This window comes from Salvia hispanica, chromosome 1, assembly GCF_029641045.1.
Source record: "Salvia hispanica isolate PSC_SH4W2 chromosome 1, Shi_PSC_v1, whole genome shotgun sequence".
Classification (NCBI taxonomy): Eukaryota; Viridiplantae; Streptophyta; class Magnoliopsida; order Lamiales; family Lamiaceae; genus Salvia; species Salvia hispanica.
Genome location: NC_142692.1, coordinates 39,441,596 through 39,459,869, shown reverse-complemented (window position 1 = coordinate 39,459,869; position 18,274 = coordinate 39,441,596). Strand labels below are relative to the sequence as shown.

General features: G+C 35.4%; 3 protein-coding genes across 4 annotated transcripts; 2 read left to right on the top strand and 1 right to left on the bottom strand.

Annotated features, from left to right (window-relative positions):
* Positions 1-428: 428 nt before the first annotated feature.
* LOC125219601 (uncharacterized) lies at positions 429-2,021 on the bottom strand. The gene is made up of 2 exons (XM_048121622.2): positions 1,241-2,021; positions 429-677 (listed from the first exon to the last, which is right to left on the bottom strand). The coding sequence occupies exons 1-2, from the start codon at positions 1,936-1,938 to the stop codon at positions 608-610; spliced, it is 768 nt and encodes a 255-aa protein (XP_047977579.2). The 5' UTR covers positions 1,939-2,021; the 3' UTR covers positions 429-607.
* Positions 2,022-6,783: 4,762 nt separating this feature from the next.
* LOC125219657 (Tetratricopeptide repeat (TPR)-like superfamily protein) lies at positions 6,784-10,445 on the top strand. Of its 2 annotated transcripts, none has more exons than XM_089068222.1 (3): positions 6,784-7,177; positions 7,295-8,787; positions 9,853-10,445. In XM_089068222.1, exons 1-2 carry the CDS (start codon positions 6,789-6,791, stop codon positions 8,715-8,717), a joined length of 1,812 nt encoding a protein of 603 aa, XP_088924348.1. In that variant the 5' UTR covers positions 6,784-6,788; the 3' UTR covers positions 8,718-8,787; positions 9,853-10,445. The 2 variants fall into 2 exon arrangements, with proteins under 2 accessions (XP_088924348.1, XP_047977652.2); XM_048121695.2 differs by having other exon boundaries at positions 6,784-8,787; positions 9,853-10,017; positions 10,135-10,445.
* Positions 10,446-11,297: 852 nt separating this feature from the next.
* On the top strand, positions 11,298-16,144 carry LOC125220716 (uncharacterized). The gene is made up of 12 exons (XM_089066051.1): positions 11,298-11,505; positions 12,282-12,418; positions 12,506-12,603; positions 12,971-13,317; positions 13,786-13,917; positions 13,996-14,021; positions 14,238-14,640; positions 14,754-14,911; positions 15,014-15,087; positions 15,167-15,305; positions 15,419-15,568; positions 16,046-16,144. The coding sequence occupies exons 1-12, from the start codon at positions 11,298-11,300 to the stop codon at positions 16,142-16,144; spliced, it is 1,971 nt and encodes a 656-aa protein (XP_088922177.1).
* Positions 16,145-18,274: the final 2,130 nt, after the last annotated feature.

Genomic DNA, 18,274 nt, shown 5'->3' with positions numbered 1-18,274 from the left:
AAATAAAAGATGAGATAAAAGTATGCAAGCACTACAGAATTTTGTATCAATGTATAAAATAGGACTCACACTGAAACAAGAAATCAATCCATCCATATTTGCTCTTTATTTGAAGCTAATATTTTTGATGTAAAATAGGGATTGACAATTTCCTACTCGTATAATTTATTAAGTAAGCCAAGTGCCCTCCACTCTACGGGCCAAGAAACCCATGTCTTCGCACAGACCACACAGCCCAACTCCCAGCTTGGAACAACATTCAACCACTTCAAAGCTCAGCCACATAGTTCGGCCCAACATTCAACCACTTTATAGCCCCACTTGGGTTACAAGCACACGTTACTAGTATCAAAGTTTAAGCAACAATAAATGAAACTCACACTGAAACAAGAAAGATTGCGATCAAATACCCTCAAAATTAAGACATATTTCGTTTGCAACAAGTGTTATATTGTGTGATGTTGTTAATTTATGATTCATTAACAGTAGCACTACACAACTTGGAATTTTGACAACACAGGTTATTACACTTGCCACAACTTGATTCATGATCACAAACAAAACATAATAATATCTGCTTTCATGAATCTACAAATTCATCACTCTTCTACTCCGCTGATTTATTGTTTTTGGCTCGAAAAAACGGCCAGCAGCCTGTTTGATAATCGTTCCTTTTCCTACATCAAAATACACATGTGTTTCAGACAACCCCTCCGCATTTCAACAATCACATAAAACACAAATCTTTTTCTATTAAAAAAACTTGACAAAAATAAGTGCAAATTATCAAGAAATAATGAAATTTGGCCAAATTCTAATCCGATCCACAACTTTAAAATTAAGAAGGAAAAATCATGCTTAAAGTTTTTATTTGTTTGTAGTTATTCCACAAATCTGCGAATGAACCCAAATTTCATGATTTTTCATTGTTCAATTCATAGAGAACATACTCCAATATAGTCCATTACTCGTGGAGACTATCGCTTCTTTCGTGAGATAATTGCGAAGAAATATAAACATAATTATTTTCAGCTTATTTTTCAAATTGTTATTCGGCCATAATATACCAAACTACGCGAACGTTTCCGGCAAACCAAATTTTTTGGCGAAATCATAACATTAGAGCCTGAGTTAAACAATGTTATCTATAAAACGCCGTTACATGGTTGAAATACATCAATAGTATATTCCCGACAATTGACCAATATCAAGAAACTGAAAAGGAAATAAACCGACATACCTGCTGGCGCCAAAGCTCCGGCAGCTACTGCTGCCGGCGCTGCTGCTTCTGCTACTGCCGCCGGCGCCGCTATTAACACTCAACCTGCTGCTATCGCTCTCACTCGACCGACTAACCTTCTTCCTCCACCAATCCCCTTCCCCACCGCCCTTCGCCGGCAAAACCCTCCCACTACTAAAACTCCGATCAACACCGCTCCTCCTCTTCGCCACCGAAAACGGCAACACCATCTTCAAAATCACTCCTCTGCTCTCAACCTTCAAGCTCCCGCTCCTCGACACGCTCCTCTTGCTCTCCTGCCTCCCCACCCTCGCCGGCGATTCCCCCGGCGGCGGCGCGGGGGCCTCAATCCGGTGGTGCTCCACCAGATCCTTCAGCGACAGCTCGTAGGAGGATTCCGGCATGTTTCTCACCATCTCCATCAGCTCCCTCTGCCCCCTCGCGATGGCCTGCAGCCGCGCCGCCGGCGACAGGCTGCGGTAGTGGTGGTGGCTGAGGAGCGGCTCCGACGGCGTGCTCGGGCTGCTCTTCCACAGCGGCGGCGAGCACGCGCCGGAATCGTCGTCGGAGGTCTGGAAATTCGGCCGGAATTGGACGAATTCGTGATCGATTGATGCGCTGTTGACGCAGCGGTTTTCGATTTGGGGATTGAAATTGTGACCGTTGGATTTGGAACGGTCGAATCTCGGACCGTTCATTGCAGATTTTTTTTCAGTTTGAAAAAATTTGAGGGAATTTTGGGGAGGAAGAAGAAGAGGTGGTTGTGGTGGGATTGTTATTCAATAGATGTAGGCCCAATTGTCACTTTCTTTTTATTTGAAAATTTAATTTTTATTTGAAAAAATATTTTGATTATTTATTTTATTGGTTGAGGGATGTTAAAAATGATAATAATGAAAAAGTCAAGTGTTTCTAGATTAGTGGGGCGATGATTATACCCAGTTTTTCTGGGTTTTGTCTGTTTTGTGTGGCATTAAAATTTGTTTTGTGGAGGAAAAAGATTGATTTTGGAGTTTTGTCATAAGCTACTTAGAATTATCTTATTTTAATAAAAAGTGTTTGTAAAAATAGCATTATAGAAAAATTAAATATAATTATGTAAAAATAAATTCAATATATTTGGAATGTATTATGCGATTTATGCTTGTGTAACAATAACACTATTACAAAATTTAGACTGCATGAAATCGTGTAACAATTTACTATTTTGTTACACTTGACTTTTACAAAAAATCTATAGTAAAAGATTATGTAATTCTACGAAAATAATGTGTTACAGTTCAATATTACACGATTCTGGATTCACGAATACAGATGCTTATTATGTTTTTCTTTTGTAATATTTTGTACGTTTACTAAAATAGTAAAATTATTTTTACATTCATTTTATTATTTGGTAGGGATGTAGGATACATTTTTCTTTTGCTAAATGAAAAGAGCTAGTTTGACTCGTCAAGTCTTATTTATTTCTTCCATCTTATAGTAGTTCTCTAGCATTAATCATGCCACAATATGAGGCATGTTATATCGTTTATATATAGTGGACTATAAGGATATTTATTTGCGATATGTTTTCCGCAAATAAATAAACTATATAGTTTAATTTTTAATATTAAATCTTATGTATGTCAAATTTCATTAATGCATAGAGCCATAGACTATACGATCTTAATAATTATAACCAAATTAATCAACATCTATACATGCTGCTGTAATTTCTATACAAGTTGCGATTGTGAAAAGTTCATCCATATATAATTACAAATCAAATAAAAATTTATTTTACTACATGATAGCCTGATAAATTTGACGAACTTATAATATAATTCGAAATCAATGTCCTACCCTACTAAATCGTAGTAGCAACTTATGTGTCTCTAATAATTCATCTTTTTATAAAAAAATTAAGAACATAAAACAATTCGAAATTAAATTGAATTATTATTGGTTGCGAGAGACCAATGTTTGTCTCATCATGCCCACCGACTTCATTTTATTAAAATGCATATGCTACATTGAAATCATTAATACACACAGCATACGTGTTATAATGCAATAAATGATTAAATTTTGAAAAAGATTGGCCAACCAAAGTGTAATAATTTAAATTCGAATGTGAGGTCTCTTCTTGATTCTTAAGATTAATTAAGTATCATAAATTGAGTAAAACAATTTATTGACATAATTCCTTCGAAATAAATCGTTTTTTTTTACTATACAATTGTGACTCCTACTCTATAAGCACTCTAATTAAATATATCTATTTTGCAAATCTTTTAAAGAAACGAATTTATATGTATATGAGTAAAAACAATGAAGGCTCACTCACATATACGACAATGAAAATAATAAAATAGAATTTTTTGGGGATGATGGAAAGGACAATTGAAAATTATGCCACGACAGTCATTAACGTTACCAATATTATTAATTTAAAAATTGATATGAAAGTGAAAGTTATTGGTAATGATTGTGACGAGCTACTAGTATATACAGATATGTACGAAATAACAATTCAAATTTGGTGAAAAGGTTATATACATACATATGAGTGGAAGGTTTTCAGCCTTTAATTTATAAACCAAGAAAATAACATCTTGGCGTTGAGCCGCCATATAAAATCGAATTTTTGTGAGTGGATCAATCGTTCTAATTTATAAATAAATTAGATAGATATATTATTTAAGGGTGTATTGAAAGCATATGAAAAAGCCACATTGAAGTGAGGGATATTGGCCGATTGGGTCATAAAATTAATTTAATTATAAAATCAAGAATCGATAAAATTAAGTAGAAAAAAATTAAATAATTAAAATTCTAAAATTAAGATTTAAGAAGAAAACAATTATTATCACTGAATAATCTCTTGTATAATTTTTGTAAAATGTGATGAGATTTATACTTTTAGCATAATAACACTATTTAATTATGAGTAAAATAAAGCGAAAAAATTACCCTTATTAAATTCACGATGAAAAGTGTTACTATCATAGAAAAAACAAATAATTTCAGTTTTTATACATAAAAATGCTCAATGTCAAGTTAGTTGACGAGCAATAGATCCACAACTTCAGAAAAAAACAAACAAAAGACAAATAATCATCTTAATATTGGTTCAAAGGTTTACTAAGTATTTTCTATCGAAATTCCTATCCAATTTACATTGTTTATGATTTTCAAATTTCAAATCGTCGTGTAAGATTATTTTAGTCCTTATTTGGATACATTGACTTAGAATAATTCATTGTTTTAAATCAAATATTGCCTATTTTCCTTCTCCACTAATTAAAACATTTTAAGAAAAAACAAGTTGAAGTCTTGGGATCTTGGCATTATATATATGAATATTATTATCAGAAAAATCCACCACAAAGATTTGCCAGCTGCATTATACCCACACGTGTGTAATTTAATACTCCTACTTGTTGTTTGAGCAGCTAGCTTTCTTCATAGAATCACACTAAATTACAAAAATATTAATAATGCGACAACATTTAGTTACTATAATACAAAAATTAGTTGACGAAATTAAACTAAAAATGTGGAATTCGCGAAAGTGGAATTTTTCTCGAACGGATGTATGCAAATGAAGGAAAAGATAATGTCAATATAATATTGCTTTTTTTTATTATTGGGATACCTATGTTTCAAAATACAACATACGAACATTTTTGCTTACTTTTCACGAGCCAATTCATAATACATATCCACAGTAAGGAAATGTAAATATTACTCTCTCTGTTCCACATTTGGAGTTACTTATTGTTATAACTCGAGTTTTAAGAATGAGTTGAAGTGTGTAATAAATGAAGAAAGATGATGAAGTGTATAATAAATGAAGTGAGATGGTGGAGTTGGTTGAAGGTAGGTCCCTTTTGACTTTTGATTTTTGTTTTGATTTATTTTAATGTAGATAATGACATTTTTATGTAATTTTGATGAAGAATAGGGTAAAATTGTATGACCAAATATGGAAAATTCTAAAAGTGACTCTTAAACTGGATTGGACTTTTATGGCAAAAAATTGACTTTTAATCTGGGACGGAGGGGGAGTAATATATCATGCAAATGGAAAATTCCGTTTTGAATTATTTAGTCATAGAAGAGAGTGCCCGTTTTAGTTGGTGATCTTGTATTTTAGCTGATGAATGCAACATGGAGTACATCATTTTTGGTAGACTAAATTAATAAATTTTAAGTAATAACAATAAGATCATACACAACTTAACTCCAAAGTTTGATATACAACTCTTTTATTAGTAGAGTCAGGTCAATTTCCAATTTAAAATAAGAGAAGAATAATTGAGACGAAATGTGGGATGAGAATCGGATGGACCCAATAGTTATAGATTAAAAAATATATTGATAAATTATTAAAAATAATGAATTTAATTCGATTTGTTTTTTTTAAGGAAATTGTGTGGCTGCCACCGTGCCTGGAACCCAGCTGCCCCGATTTTCCTTCCCCCGAGAATGGAGTCGGGAACGCGTCTGTGTTGCGCATGTTCTAAAAACATGAGGATTATAGTACAATGTATCTACTTTATTTTACAAAGACAAGGGACAATATATCAATATCAATGGCATAAATATTGCAATAATCATGTGTGTGGACAATAATGTTCTAATCTCTATTAGTTTCCTGAAAACGAGGGTGCAAGTATGTATTTTGTCCTAGATTACAAGTACACAATAATGAGTTAGGCTTGGTCAACATTCTTCCCATCACTTCATTCGCTTCCCTCACAAGTGACCATTTTTTAGGTCTGGGTTATGGCTTGGTCGCATTAAGAAATATATATATACAGATTTAATAGTATGTGCTATATTTGATTTTTCTTCAAGTTAGTGCATTGTGTTTTAATTAATTTAATTATAGTGTTTACCATATTAACTTCAATAATTCAATCCATATTAGCATATATACAAGTGTTGATATCAACACAATCATTCGTAAAAGAAAACTTAATGCAAACTCAAATTATATCCAAATTTGTATCTCTATTTGATTTCAAATTAGATGCGGTACAAAGCCATTAAAAAAACAAACTAGGGTTGTGTTGGCGTAATAGTAGAGTGATTAATTACTGAGGTCAAATTAAGGTCACATGTCCAAGTCCATCATGATGCAACCTTTAAAATTTTTATTTATATTATCCATAAAAAAAATTAAATAAGTGTGTGTGCGCATTAACTTATGGCATGTTTGGTAGGGGTGATAACTCATCTAGGAATGAAATTTTATGAACAAAAATATTAATGGTTTAGCAGTTAATGTCCGACGTCAAAGATTTCATGTTCAATACTAAGAAATGTATACGTGTGATCTAGCGGTTGTAGTTAATGCCCAAACTCATGTTCAAGTCCACCATAAAACGACCTTATAAATTTATGTTTATTTATTCATAACTCAAATTCAAAACTGATTGGGCTTTGATACTCTCATTTGAGCCCAAATTTGCTAATACATTTACTTAGAGCCCAATAAGTTCAGGCCCACTAACGTTTAAGCCTTTGATTGAGCAGAATTTTACCGCTTCAGAACTTCATGATTGTCGTCTTCGTTTGCATGTTCAATTTGCTTCAAAAAGCTCACAGATTTCATCACACGGTGTCGTTTTTCTCTGGCATCATCGATCAGTGTTCTTCTCTTAAAAGCCCCTCAAATTCTTTGAAATTAGTACACGCGCAGTTGGTAAAAGTTGGCTTGAATTTCTCAAATATATACCTGGGCAATCGATGCATCGATCTCTATTTCAAATCGGGATCACCGAAAGATGCTGTGAAGGTGTTTGATGATATGGCCAGCAAAAATATCTTTTCTTGGAACTTATACTTGAAAGTCCTGGTGAAATGTTTCGACATGGCGACGGCGCGTCGGGTGTTCGACGAAATGCCTGAACGAGATGCTGTGAGTTGGAATACGGTCATATCTGGGTATGTTTCAAGCGGGTTTCGTGATAGTGCGTGGGAAGTTTTTGTGGAGATGAGGGAGCGTGGGGTTGGGCCGACTGAGTTCACTTTTTCATTGTTGTTGTGTTGTGTGAAATGTAGGGATCATGCTAAGGAGATGCATTGTCGCATTGTGAAGAATGGTGGGTGTTATTCTAACTTGGTGGTGGGGAATTCATTGATTGATATGTATGGGAAGCTTGGCCTTGTCGAGTATTCTCTTGCTGTGTTTTGGAGTATGGAGAGAGTGGATGTGATTTCATGGAATGCTATGATTTCTGGTTGCTGTAAATCGGGTTATGAGCGTTTTTCTTTGCATCTGTTCTGTGTGATGAGAAGTAGTGGTTTCGAGGTAGACGAATATACGGTCTCTGCAGTGCTTACTGCTTGCTCCAACTTGCGGAATTTGGAGAAGGGTAAGCAGATGTTTTGTTTTTCTACTAAGATGGGATTTCTTGGGAATGCGGTTGTTTGTAGTGCAGCTATTGATCTGTTCTCAAAATGCAACAGACTGGGAAGCGCGTTGCGTGTTTTTAAGGAATCATATGTGTTCGATTCAGCTATGTACAATGCTATGATCGCGTGCTATGCTAATCACAATATGGAGGAGAATGCTTTTGATCTTTTTGTTTATTCTTTGAGGGAAAGTATTAGGCCAACAGATTTCACACTCAGCTCTGTTCTTCACTCTGCTGCTGTGTTTGTTCCAGTAGAGCAAGGTAGTCAGCTTCATTCGCTCGTGATCAAAACAGGGTTTGAAGCGGAGGCAATTGTGGCGAGTTCACTTGTGGAAATGTATAATAAATATGGGTTAGTCGAGTTTGCCTTGAAAATTTTCTCGAAAATGGCTTCTAGAGATTTGATAGCATGGAATACTATGATACTGGGATTGGCTGATAATGGAAAACTATTCGAAGCTATTGAACTTTTTGAGAAACTTCTTGAAAGTGGTTTACATCCTGATCAGATTACATATTCTGCGGTTCTTTCAGCTTGCAGCTATGGTGGATTGCTCGAGGAAGGCATGGCTGTCTTCTCCTTCATGCTGCAGCAGCAGCGGGGAGTAGTTCCGATGAATGAGCATTATACTTGTGTAGTGAATATGATGATTCAATCTGGCTTGATTAACGAAGCAATTGATTTCTTGTACTCGTTGCAATGGGAACCTGATTCTCGTATATGGGAATCCCTTCTCCTTGCTCGTGGGGATTATGAGAATCTAGAGCTGATAGAAGCCATTGCAGACGGATTGATGGAGTTGGAACCTCACTCGTCTCTTCCTTACTTGATTTATTTGGCTAACACTTATGAGCAACGAGGTAGATGGGAAAGCGTTGTTCGGCTGAGGAGGAAGATGGAAAAGGTGACCAGAAAGGAAGTAGCTGACATCAGTTGGATTGGTATAAAAGGATATTCATTTGAGGCGAACCCAACGTTTCATCATAGTAGGGAGAATGTTTGGTCGATTTTGGGATTTTTAAAGCAGGATATGTCGACTGGAGATGATAACGTGTTCATCAACTGATGGGAGATCGCGTTTGAGAGGAATGATTGGATGGAAAGAAGAGATAGTACTCTACTACTCTGCTATTTTGGTATGGCTATACTTTTGTATCTTCTCTACGATGCTTTAATTCTGCATATTTGCAATTTCTGTGCATCTCGCGAACTTTTCAACTGCAAACTCCATATATTGATATTGAACTATGAAGAACACGTTGAGCGACAAGTGAGTCCTTGTAAGTACTAGTACAATATAAGAGAAGATAAACACACCCCTTTCATTTTGTAAAATGGATTTGTAGATTTTGGAAAAACTTTGGTAGATGTTTCTGAAATGTATGTTAGTATTATGAATTATCACAGAAATAAATATCTCGATATCGACCAGCCTTGAAGGGTTTATTTTAGAGATCAGGCTAGAAATCTCCATTATCCCTTGTGATGATTGAGCATTTGTTTATCTTTGAGTTGATTTATTTCCTAGTTTAGAGTTAGCAAAAGTCCTATAAATAGCTCTTCTTTGGAAGAACTAGATATCTCGGAAAATAAACAGTTTAGGACGGTATCAACTGTAAGCCTATCTTGAGGATTATTAGATATCTTCGGAGGATTGTTCTTCTCAATTCAAGTTCCCTTCTTCCGTTTGCGCTTTGTATTTGTTCCTTTGCGTTCATCTACCTTTACTCTATATCAATTGGTGTAATGAAGATGGAAAGTACAAATGCAAAGCGGAAACAGAAGATGAGAACTTGAACTGAAACTCAAAGAAGAACCATCCTCTGAAGAGACCCTAAAGTTAAAACTGTCCTCTAAACACTTTATTTTTCGAGATAACTAGCTCTTCTAAAAAGGAGCTATTTATATCCCTAAACTAGAAAAGTAAAACAACTACTATGAAAATAGTATAATGGAGATCTCTATCATATATTTCGTCCTTGAAAAAACCAATCATCAATTCATAAGGATTCTCGAGGCTTGCATAGTACGGTAGATCTAGTAATATGTCTTAAGGGGGGTTTGGTTTGATAGACTTGTAAAATTCATTTTTTTCATTGGAAATTCTGACTGTTGTCCAATAACCGTGATCGATCCTATGCTTTTTTGTTGTCTTGGCATTGTGAATTTAACGCGTGGATATTTCCTATGTTTTTGACCAGATTCCGCGTCTGCCTTGTCAATATCATCAGTATCCTCTGATGATTCCCAACCAATCATCGGTAAATAAAGTTTATTGCAGGCAGACAACTTGTATCTTTGTGGCTGAGATTATCGAAAGGGTTCAAAGAACCGTTTGCTTGCCAGACGAAGAGAAGGAAACCAAGGTCAGCCAAAATACGAAACAATATCTCAAAATTCACTGTTTTGGTGCAGAGTGGAAACGTTATTCTGCCCGACAGATAAATTTGAGAACCCTTCTGATGTCTATGTTTATCGGCCAGCTTATTTCCTCAAGCAACTGAGATCAGCTGGATTTCGTTCGTGTGCAAAGACAGTTACACTTCCACAGAGACGAGGAGAGAGTACTAAGTATTTCAACAAGAAATATCTATTTTTTTCTGCTGAATTGTTCAACATAGTTTACTCCAAGTTCATGCTAGAATGATCATTTTCTTGTAAATGTAGAGTCTTTTGTCTGATTCATTGGTATTTTGTTGTGTATGTTTATCTGTATATTGGAATACAAAATTATGTATGTATAGAGCTCATATTTATTTTATATTGATGAGATGATGATTTGGGAGGTTCGAAATTGTCCGTAATAGTTGGCCAACAAATATTTCAATGCCAGGACATACTTATCCTACTCTACCTGTGACCTACCTTCGTTACACTCAATGATTCAGTATAAAATTCATCAAGGAAAATTTGCATGTAATTTCTTTTTGAAATTTTTTGGCTTCGGCAAATTCTGGTTATACATATCAACGTTAAAAACATGTTTGTAAATTACCGAACTATTGATTTGTTATGTAACATGGCACTATCGGACATGACATGGTATGCTACAAAACAAAGTCGTATTATAATAGATTAACCAATTCAATCTTGATTTGTTGCAAAATCAGAATAAATCAACAATTCAGTAATTCACGTACATATTTAAAGTTGTTGTACAAAACCAGAATTTAACGAAAGTTTTATATACACCAAACACGCACAGACGCACCATATAACTATTAGAGAAGACAATAACAAACAAGAAAAGTGAGATGTAGCGACACGATTAATGCAGCAAAACGACCACGTACAAGGTTCAAAATGCTAGCCACCTACGACACTTGTGTTGTTTAGCCTCGATAACAAGATACCCAAAAAAAACATAGTGTTCTTGAGAACATCATCGGCTGTGCTTCGATAATGTCTATGTTGTCCCTCTTACACAGCCTGTTTTGTATATATAATCAAATATTAAACACATATATATCACTATTGTTATCCTTTTCTCACACAATTGACAAATGACAAAAACAATGACAGAAAACAAACAATAGAAAGGTGCATAAGTTTGCTAAGGAAAGAAACTCTGTCATGTAATAGATTTTCCTTAAAGGAGATTTGTGTTGTTCTTGAATTTACATAGAACATTCTAGATTGAATCTGCATGGATTCATTCGTTGCTCGGAGCTGCAGCACCAGGCGGTGCACTCCTCTCATGCTTGGTGGCGTTGTGATTGCTTTCGATGCATACAAAACTCATGACATCGACGAGTTCAAGAAGATTATTAGTGATGTTTTGGATAGGGAACAGACGTTCGAAGAAGTTAGAACAATCACGTTCCTGGGAGCGCTGGACAGAGTCCTTCATCCCAGTAAGTAATTCTATGTCTCGTTTACTATAAAAGGTGTTGGTAAACAGGGACGGACGCAGAAAAAAGTGTTGGTAGGAGCTTTATTGAGTCCATTTTCTCATAGTTAAATAGACAACTATTTTTCACTTTGACAATTTGTCTTCATAAGCGTCAATATATAGTACGTGTTAAATCTTGCATGATAAGAGGGTGAGTGTTTGATTTTTAACAAAATCAAATCAAATTGAAAAAAAAATGTTTTCTTATAAATAAAATCACGGTCTAATTAATTTTTGTTATGAGTGTACGTGTTATGTATATTACTATTATAATTTTAAAAATAAATTAGTTTTTTCTATTTTATTTTTCAAATTTTTGTCACCTGAATTGAACCATACCGATAAACTAATTTTCTTAAAAATAAAATCAAACTAATTGAAATTCGAACCAAATTATAAAATTTGGTTTGGGTAATTGATTTTCGAATTCTTTGCTCTCCCCTAATCTTATGCTAAGAAAGATGTGATTTTTACCTATGTGATTCAGAATTTATGTAAGAGCGTCTCCAATGGCGGACGTCGCAGTAGGACGTCGCCGACGACGTCCTACCGCGACGTCCGCCGTAGTGAACGGAAGGGAGCCCACGCCCGTGACATATAGTTTCACTTATGTTCTTGAAAAATCCAACATACTGCAATTGGAAAGGGATACTGACAGTGACATATAGTTTCATATAATTGTTTATTTATTGCAATTTTATTACATGCTCATTGTCAACTTATGTATCTCTACTACAGTGGGGTTCAAGATCCAAGTAGAACATAAGACCTTCGTGGGAGCACACGGTCGTGCAATCGAGGAAGACGTTTCTAGAAAGCTCGAAGAGTATTTAAGCACACTCCAAAGCAGTGCCGTTGAATGTGAAGAAAAAGGGGTAATATATATCACAAGCAAGATCCTATTATCTTTTCTGGAAAAAAAAAACAAATTACATTGCATTCACAAGAAATCCTTTGAATAGGTGGAAATCCAAGTGAAAATCATAGTTGGAGCTCCATTGCTTGATGTTCTTGTAGAAGAAATATCATCACTGCGTGCAACATGGACAATACTTGATAGGTATGTCCAAATTCTGGATACGCAATCGAAAAATAAACCTAGATGCATAACTATATTTGAGTTGACTATATAACCAATCGAAATTCCCGTCATCATCTAATGATAGGCAACCAGACAACGAATCTAGATTCGTTATCAATATTGCGATTTGAGTTTATTAACACAATACATAGAAAATAGGCCGTGAATAAAAAGATAGGAAACAAATCTAGATTCATAACAGATATTGCGAGTTGTGTACATAAACACGACAGTAAAAAAACTTACTTGTTGAATAATTTATTTCTCGTGTTTGATCGAATCCTGCAAGGTAAATTCACTACTTTCGGTATTATGCACATGTCAATCTGATGATTCACTATTTCAGGAAACTGAAAAAGGAAACAAGGTCTTGCTACCTTAAAAATCTGTCTTGCAAAGTTGCACAAGTGCGTGATAACTTGTGTTTGGAGATACTGAGGCCTTATCACATCGACACCGGCTACAGAAACACGAAGCATAAGCTGATTTACTCGTTAGGCAAGGCGGTGCCACTGCCTCCTACACAAGAAGATGAGAGTGACATGACCTCTACCAGGTCCCTGCCTATCACTCCCATGATAAGGTCTTGTAATCCAAACAACGGCTTGATGGCGCCTCCGTTGACGAACTCTGAGGAGAAGCTCGTCTCCTCGGACGATGAGAGTGACACGAGTCCTCCACAAGAATCACAAGGTTCGTAAGACTATGTTTGGCTTGGTATCATGGAATTGAGTGCGTGGATTTGGAATTGGCGTCTTCAATTACAACTCCAAAATAGTTGCAATATTACACACACTGCACATACACAACACACACTATACACAATCTACACATACTTACATGCATAAGACACACTGCACACACACACACACACAACACACACAATACAAACACCGGTTACGCAATACAAATAGTGCACACATCCAATTGTGTATTGTATATGCATTGTGTGTGTAGTGTGTGTTTAGCATTAATTCTTCCCGTTTAATTTCGTATCAATTATTTAATTTTATAAAACAAATGATTTGGAATCGAACTAGAATACAATTCTTCTCAAATCCAATTGTATAAAATTCCAAAGTCCAATATCAAACAAATAGTTTTTCAACACTTCAAATGCATGTGATCTTGGTCTTATGTCTTGTGCAGTTTATGCAGGAGAGATTGAGATCGAGGAAGAAGATAAACACGGTGGCTCCAGGCAAGTGGAGAACAAGGATGATGTCGTTGATTCGAGTTACTCGGAGATGAAGATTGAGGCAGGTGAATATTCCTCCGATACTTCACCAGAAGGTAAATGTGGACTAATGAAAACTTTCCTAATCTGTCCCTTCACATTCTTGCAACGACCAGTTCGAATAACTCGTGCAGATAACGATCCCAAAGAAGAAAACAAGGCGGGAGACGATGAAACCCAAGAGTGTTCCAACGTTTCTGATCAGCCTTTCCCTTGTGATTCTGAGGAGACGAACGCATGCCTTGAATCACTGAGATCCAGCTATTCGCTCGTGCAGACTGCAACGGATGACGTCTCGTTCGACAAATTTCTTGGCGAAGGCGGACACGAGGTTGAGTACAAGGTCAAGCTTAGTGATTGCAAGGAAGAAAGCAAGGCAGGGGAGGAAGTAGGCGACGAAATCCAAGAGCGTTCCAGCGCTTCTGATAAGCCTTTTCCTCGTGATTCTGAGAAGACGAATGCGTGCCTTGACCTACAGGGATGCAGCTATTCGATCGTGCAGACTGCAACGGATGACTTCTCGTTCGACAACTTCATTGGCGAAGGAGGGTACGGGATCGTATACAAGGGCAAGCTCAGTGATGGGCAGCTTGTGGCTGTGAAGGTGCAGAAGGAGACAAGAGCACAGACTTCTGCTGAGTTTCTTAATGAAGTCTCGATTCTCAGCGCTGCTCGACACGTGAACATTGTCCCGCTTCTTGGCTACTGCAGCAAGGGAAACCTTAGAATCTTGATTTATGAGTACATGCACAACAAGTCTCTGGAGTGGCATTTATTTGGTAAGGGAATTTTTATTTTTATTTTTTATTTCAAAATTGCTAAGTTAAGTGATCGGGGGGCTCGAGCCCCCCTAAGCATAGCACTATAACTGATGCCAGCCTTTTTTAAACAGATAATGCAGCTGGAGTTCTTGAATGGAGCCAGCGATACGCTATCGCTGTCGGCGCTGCAAAAGGGCTGCAGTTTTTACATGAGTGCTGCGAGAGTCCCATCGTTCACTGCAACGTTAGGCCAAGCAATGTGATGCTGACACAAGACCTTATTCCAATGGTAAATTTTTTTTTTGCCTCAACTTGATTGAAGCTCTGTTTTGTAAGCTGAGGGGGCTCGAGCCCCCGACCGTATTTTTTGTGCTAATTTGATTCTCAACAGCTGGGAGATTTTGGGCTTGCTAAGTATAGCACTTCGAAATTCGATAAACAGAGAAATTTTCTTGGCAATCTTGGGTGAGTTGTGAAGTTTCATATGTTGGAATATCCATGAAACTATGTTGCATTTTTCTTATTTGGAGAAGCCCTTGTGCAGATATGTGGCACCAGAGGGCAGCATTGGGTGTGTGAAGGCAGACGTGTATGCGTTCGGCATAGTGTTGGCGCAGCTTGTATCAGGGCGGAAGGCGGTGGATGCGGCAGCCGGGGATCAGCAGCAGTCGATCAGGGAATGGGTGCGTAGTTTTTTTTTATTAGTTGCACAAGTAGTTACTATTAATTAGACTAGTTAATTAGGTCTAGTTGCACAAGTAGAGTTCAAAATGTGTTTTTTTTGTTTGTGTGACAGGCTTTATCTTTAATTGAATCTCTGGCGTTGGATGATCTCGTTGATCCATGCCTCGGGGCTGCCTACTGCGCCTATGAACTCTACAACATGGCTCGAGCCGCCTACTCGTGCCTACAGACTGCGCCTCTGTCGCGCCCAACTATGACGGAGGTGTGTTTTATTTTCAAGTTTAGTAGTCTTACTGTAGAATGTGGTATACAGAAATGCAAACGGTTACCTTACCGAAATTTTTTGGTACGATAAGTGATCTATATATATACTACTCCCTCTGTTCCATAGTAATGGAGGCGTTTCTTTTCAGCACGAAGATTAAGAAAAATTGTGTTAGGTGAGTTAAGTAAGGGGAGAATAAAGTGGAAAATGAAAAAGGTAGAGAGATAAAGAGAGAAAAAAATAAGAGAGAGTAAAGTAAGTGTGGAAAAATGTGTTGACTTTTACTAAAATAGGAAATGACTCTATTACTATGGAACGTACTAAAATGACAAAATGACTATTACTATGGAATGGAGGGAGAACTATTTTGGTATATTTTCTAACCCCCGCCTTTACTCCTAATAAAAGAATTTGAGGGTTTTATATTCGGTGTTTTCTCTCTCAATTTATGTCATAACACGAAGCCTTTTGTAGATCGTATGCATACTCGAGGGGAAGAACGATCATCTTCGCCATGTCAGTAGCAATTTATACCCCATGATAATAAGAGGAGAGGCTTGCAGCCTCGACTAAGGTGACAAAGTGTCCCTTCAATTCTCGACTGCAAAATATACGAGCGGTTTGTAACATTTTTACGGTACCAAACACAAGTATGATCATAAATTGATACGATGAAAGTCGAGACAAAATATAGTATGTAACTGTACATCTTGTTTTGGGATGGATTTGTGACATTTTAACTAAAAAAGTGCATGTGTGTTTTGTGTACTCAAGTGATGTTATCAATTCTAAAAAATCTAAATACGGGAACTTTGAGATTTTCTTAACTAGTGTTAACGCCTGTGCACAGGACAAAAGATTTAAAATAAAGAATATAGAGTATATAAGTATAAAAATATATCTAGAAATAAAAATTAATTAAAATAAGTATTTGTAATATTATAAATAATTGAAAATATTATAAACAACAACATAAAGATATTTGTACTCCTCTCAACCCACTCTCAATGAAACATTTCATATTTTAGCAGATGATTGTATACTCCCTCCGTTCAATAGTAATGGAGACGTTTATTTTCGGCACGTAATCTAAGAAAAATTGTGTTTAGTGAGTTATGTAAATGAAGGATAAAGTAAGAAATGAAAAAGATAGAGAGATGGATGAAGAATAAAGTAAGAGAGAGTAAAGTAACTGATGAAATAGAATAAGACATACAAATAAAGAAAAATGTAATACTGTTATTTACAAAAGAAAAAAAAAAGTAAACTATTTGAACGAATAAATAGTTCTCTTGTTTCAATTAACAAAGCATAACTATTCATAAATGCAAACAAAAAATAAGAATAACAATAACACTATAGTTCATAAGAATAACATAAAAAAATAGTAAATACATCTGGTTTTACGATTTTCCCTCCAAAAAGGATATTATAGTAACTTTAATAAACTGCCACTTTTAACATAAAAAAATAGTAAATACATCTGGTTTTACCATTTTCTCTTAAAAAAAGGATATTATAGTAACTTTAATAAACTGCCATAAGTAGTATAGATTTTTTATATACGAGCAATTCTGATCAAATTAAAGCTAATATGGACAACAAATGTCATATTATCATCTATGTGGCAACTGGCGAAATGTGTCACGACAATCTATCGGGTTTGCACATAAATATACGATTTTTTTCCTGAACTTTTCTTTTTGAATATAATACAAGACTTTCGAAAAAAAAAATTCTCGTGACGTACTATTTCAATCAATTTATTTGTGAATTATATTGCTCTAGTTTGGCTCTTTTGTAAATTTATTGGTTCGCCTTTTTTCGCAGACAGGAACTGTTTATGAATTGCATTGGCGTCAACTAATCAAATTGAATTTGGTTGGACTTTTTTATGATTCATTGTAACATAGTCATGATTTGTAGGCACAAATGCTTAGATTAAATACAATCACATGAACTCCTTGCAAGATTTGAATATGCAACTTATCTTACCACAGAGATATATGAACTTGTTATATTCATACTGGAAAAACATGTACTTGTAATATTCACATCAAATTTTCAAACAGAATGTTGAATGGTAGTAATAACTAATTGCATGGAAACATCTATCGCCGGGAAAAATTATAAAATCGCAAAAGTTCGAGGAAACTCTAGAAAATCTAAAAAATTTAGGAAAAAGAGAAATGAATCAAGAAAGTACGTGTATTTACAAGCAAATCACCTTCTTTTATTAAAAGCAACATCATTTTAATGCATGGTCGACGTTGTTGTCATGCTGACACTTCCGACATACACGTCAGTTTCAATTTGGAGAAAAAAATAATTCCAATGGAAAAAACAAGTTAATGTCTTTAGATCTATAAAAAGTGTTTGGAAAAACCATAATATATAGAAAATTCACACATTTACAAGAAAATCACTGTATTATTAATCAGCTCATTTATGCTACAGGATTGAATTATTGTCAAATTATGGTACAAAATGATGTTATGCTTAAAATAAGATGGTTGCATTAAAATAAATACTTTTTCTTTTCTTATTGTAATGAAGCAAGGATCACCAAAAGACTTCCCTTTATACAGTAAGACAGAAAAGTTATATACTATTATTTTGTAATTTAAATAACTATAGCACCCTTTGAATAAAATAAAATAAAAAACTAGCTTCATTTCTATTCTTTTCTTTTTCGTATAGCAT

Bases quoted from the DNA above. Each gene is read 5' to 3' on its own strand.
- LOC125219601 (XM_048121622.2), bottom strand. From the start codon at position 1,938: ATGAACGGTCCGAGATTCGACCGTTCCAAATCCAACGGTCACAATTTC. The intron at 678-1,240 runs GTATGTCGGTTT...ATTTTGATGTAG, and splicing joins CGGAGCTTTGGCGCCAGCAG to GAAAAGGAACGATTATCAAA.
- LOC125219657 (XM_048121695.2), top strand. From the start codon at position 6,789: ATGATTGTCGTCTTCGTTTGCATGTTCAATTTGCTTCAAAAAGCTCAC.
- LOC125220716 (XM_089066051.1), top strand. From the start codon at position 11,298: ATGGATTCATTCGTTGCTCGGAGCTGCAGCACCAGGCGGTGCACTCCT. The intron at 13,918-13,995 runs GTAAATGTGGAC...TAACTCGTGCAG, and splicing joins CTCCGATACTTCACCAGAAG to ATAACGATCCCAAAGAAGAA. The intron at 14,641-14,753 runs GTAAGGGAATTT...TTTTTTAAACAG, and splicing joins TCTGGAGTGGCATTTATTTG to ATAATGCAGCTGGAGTTCTT.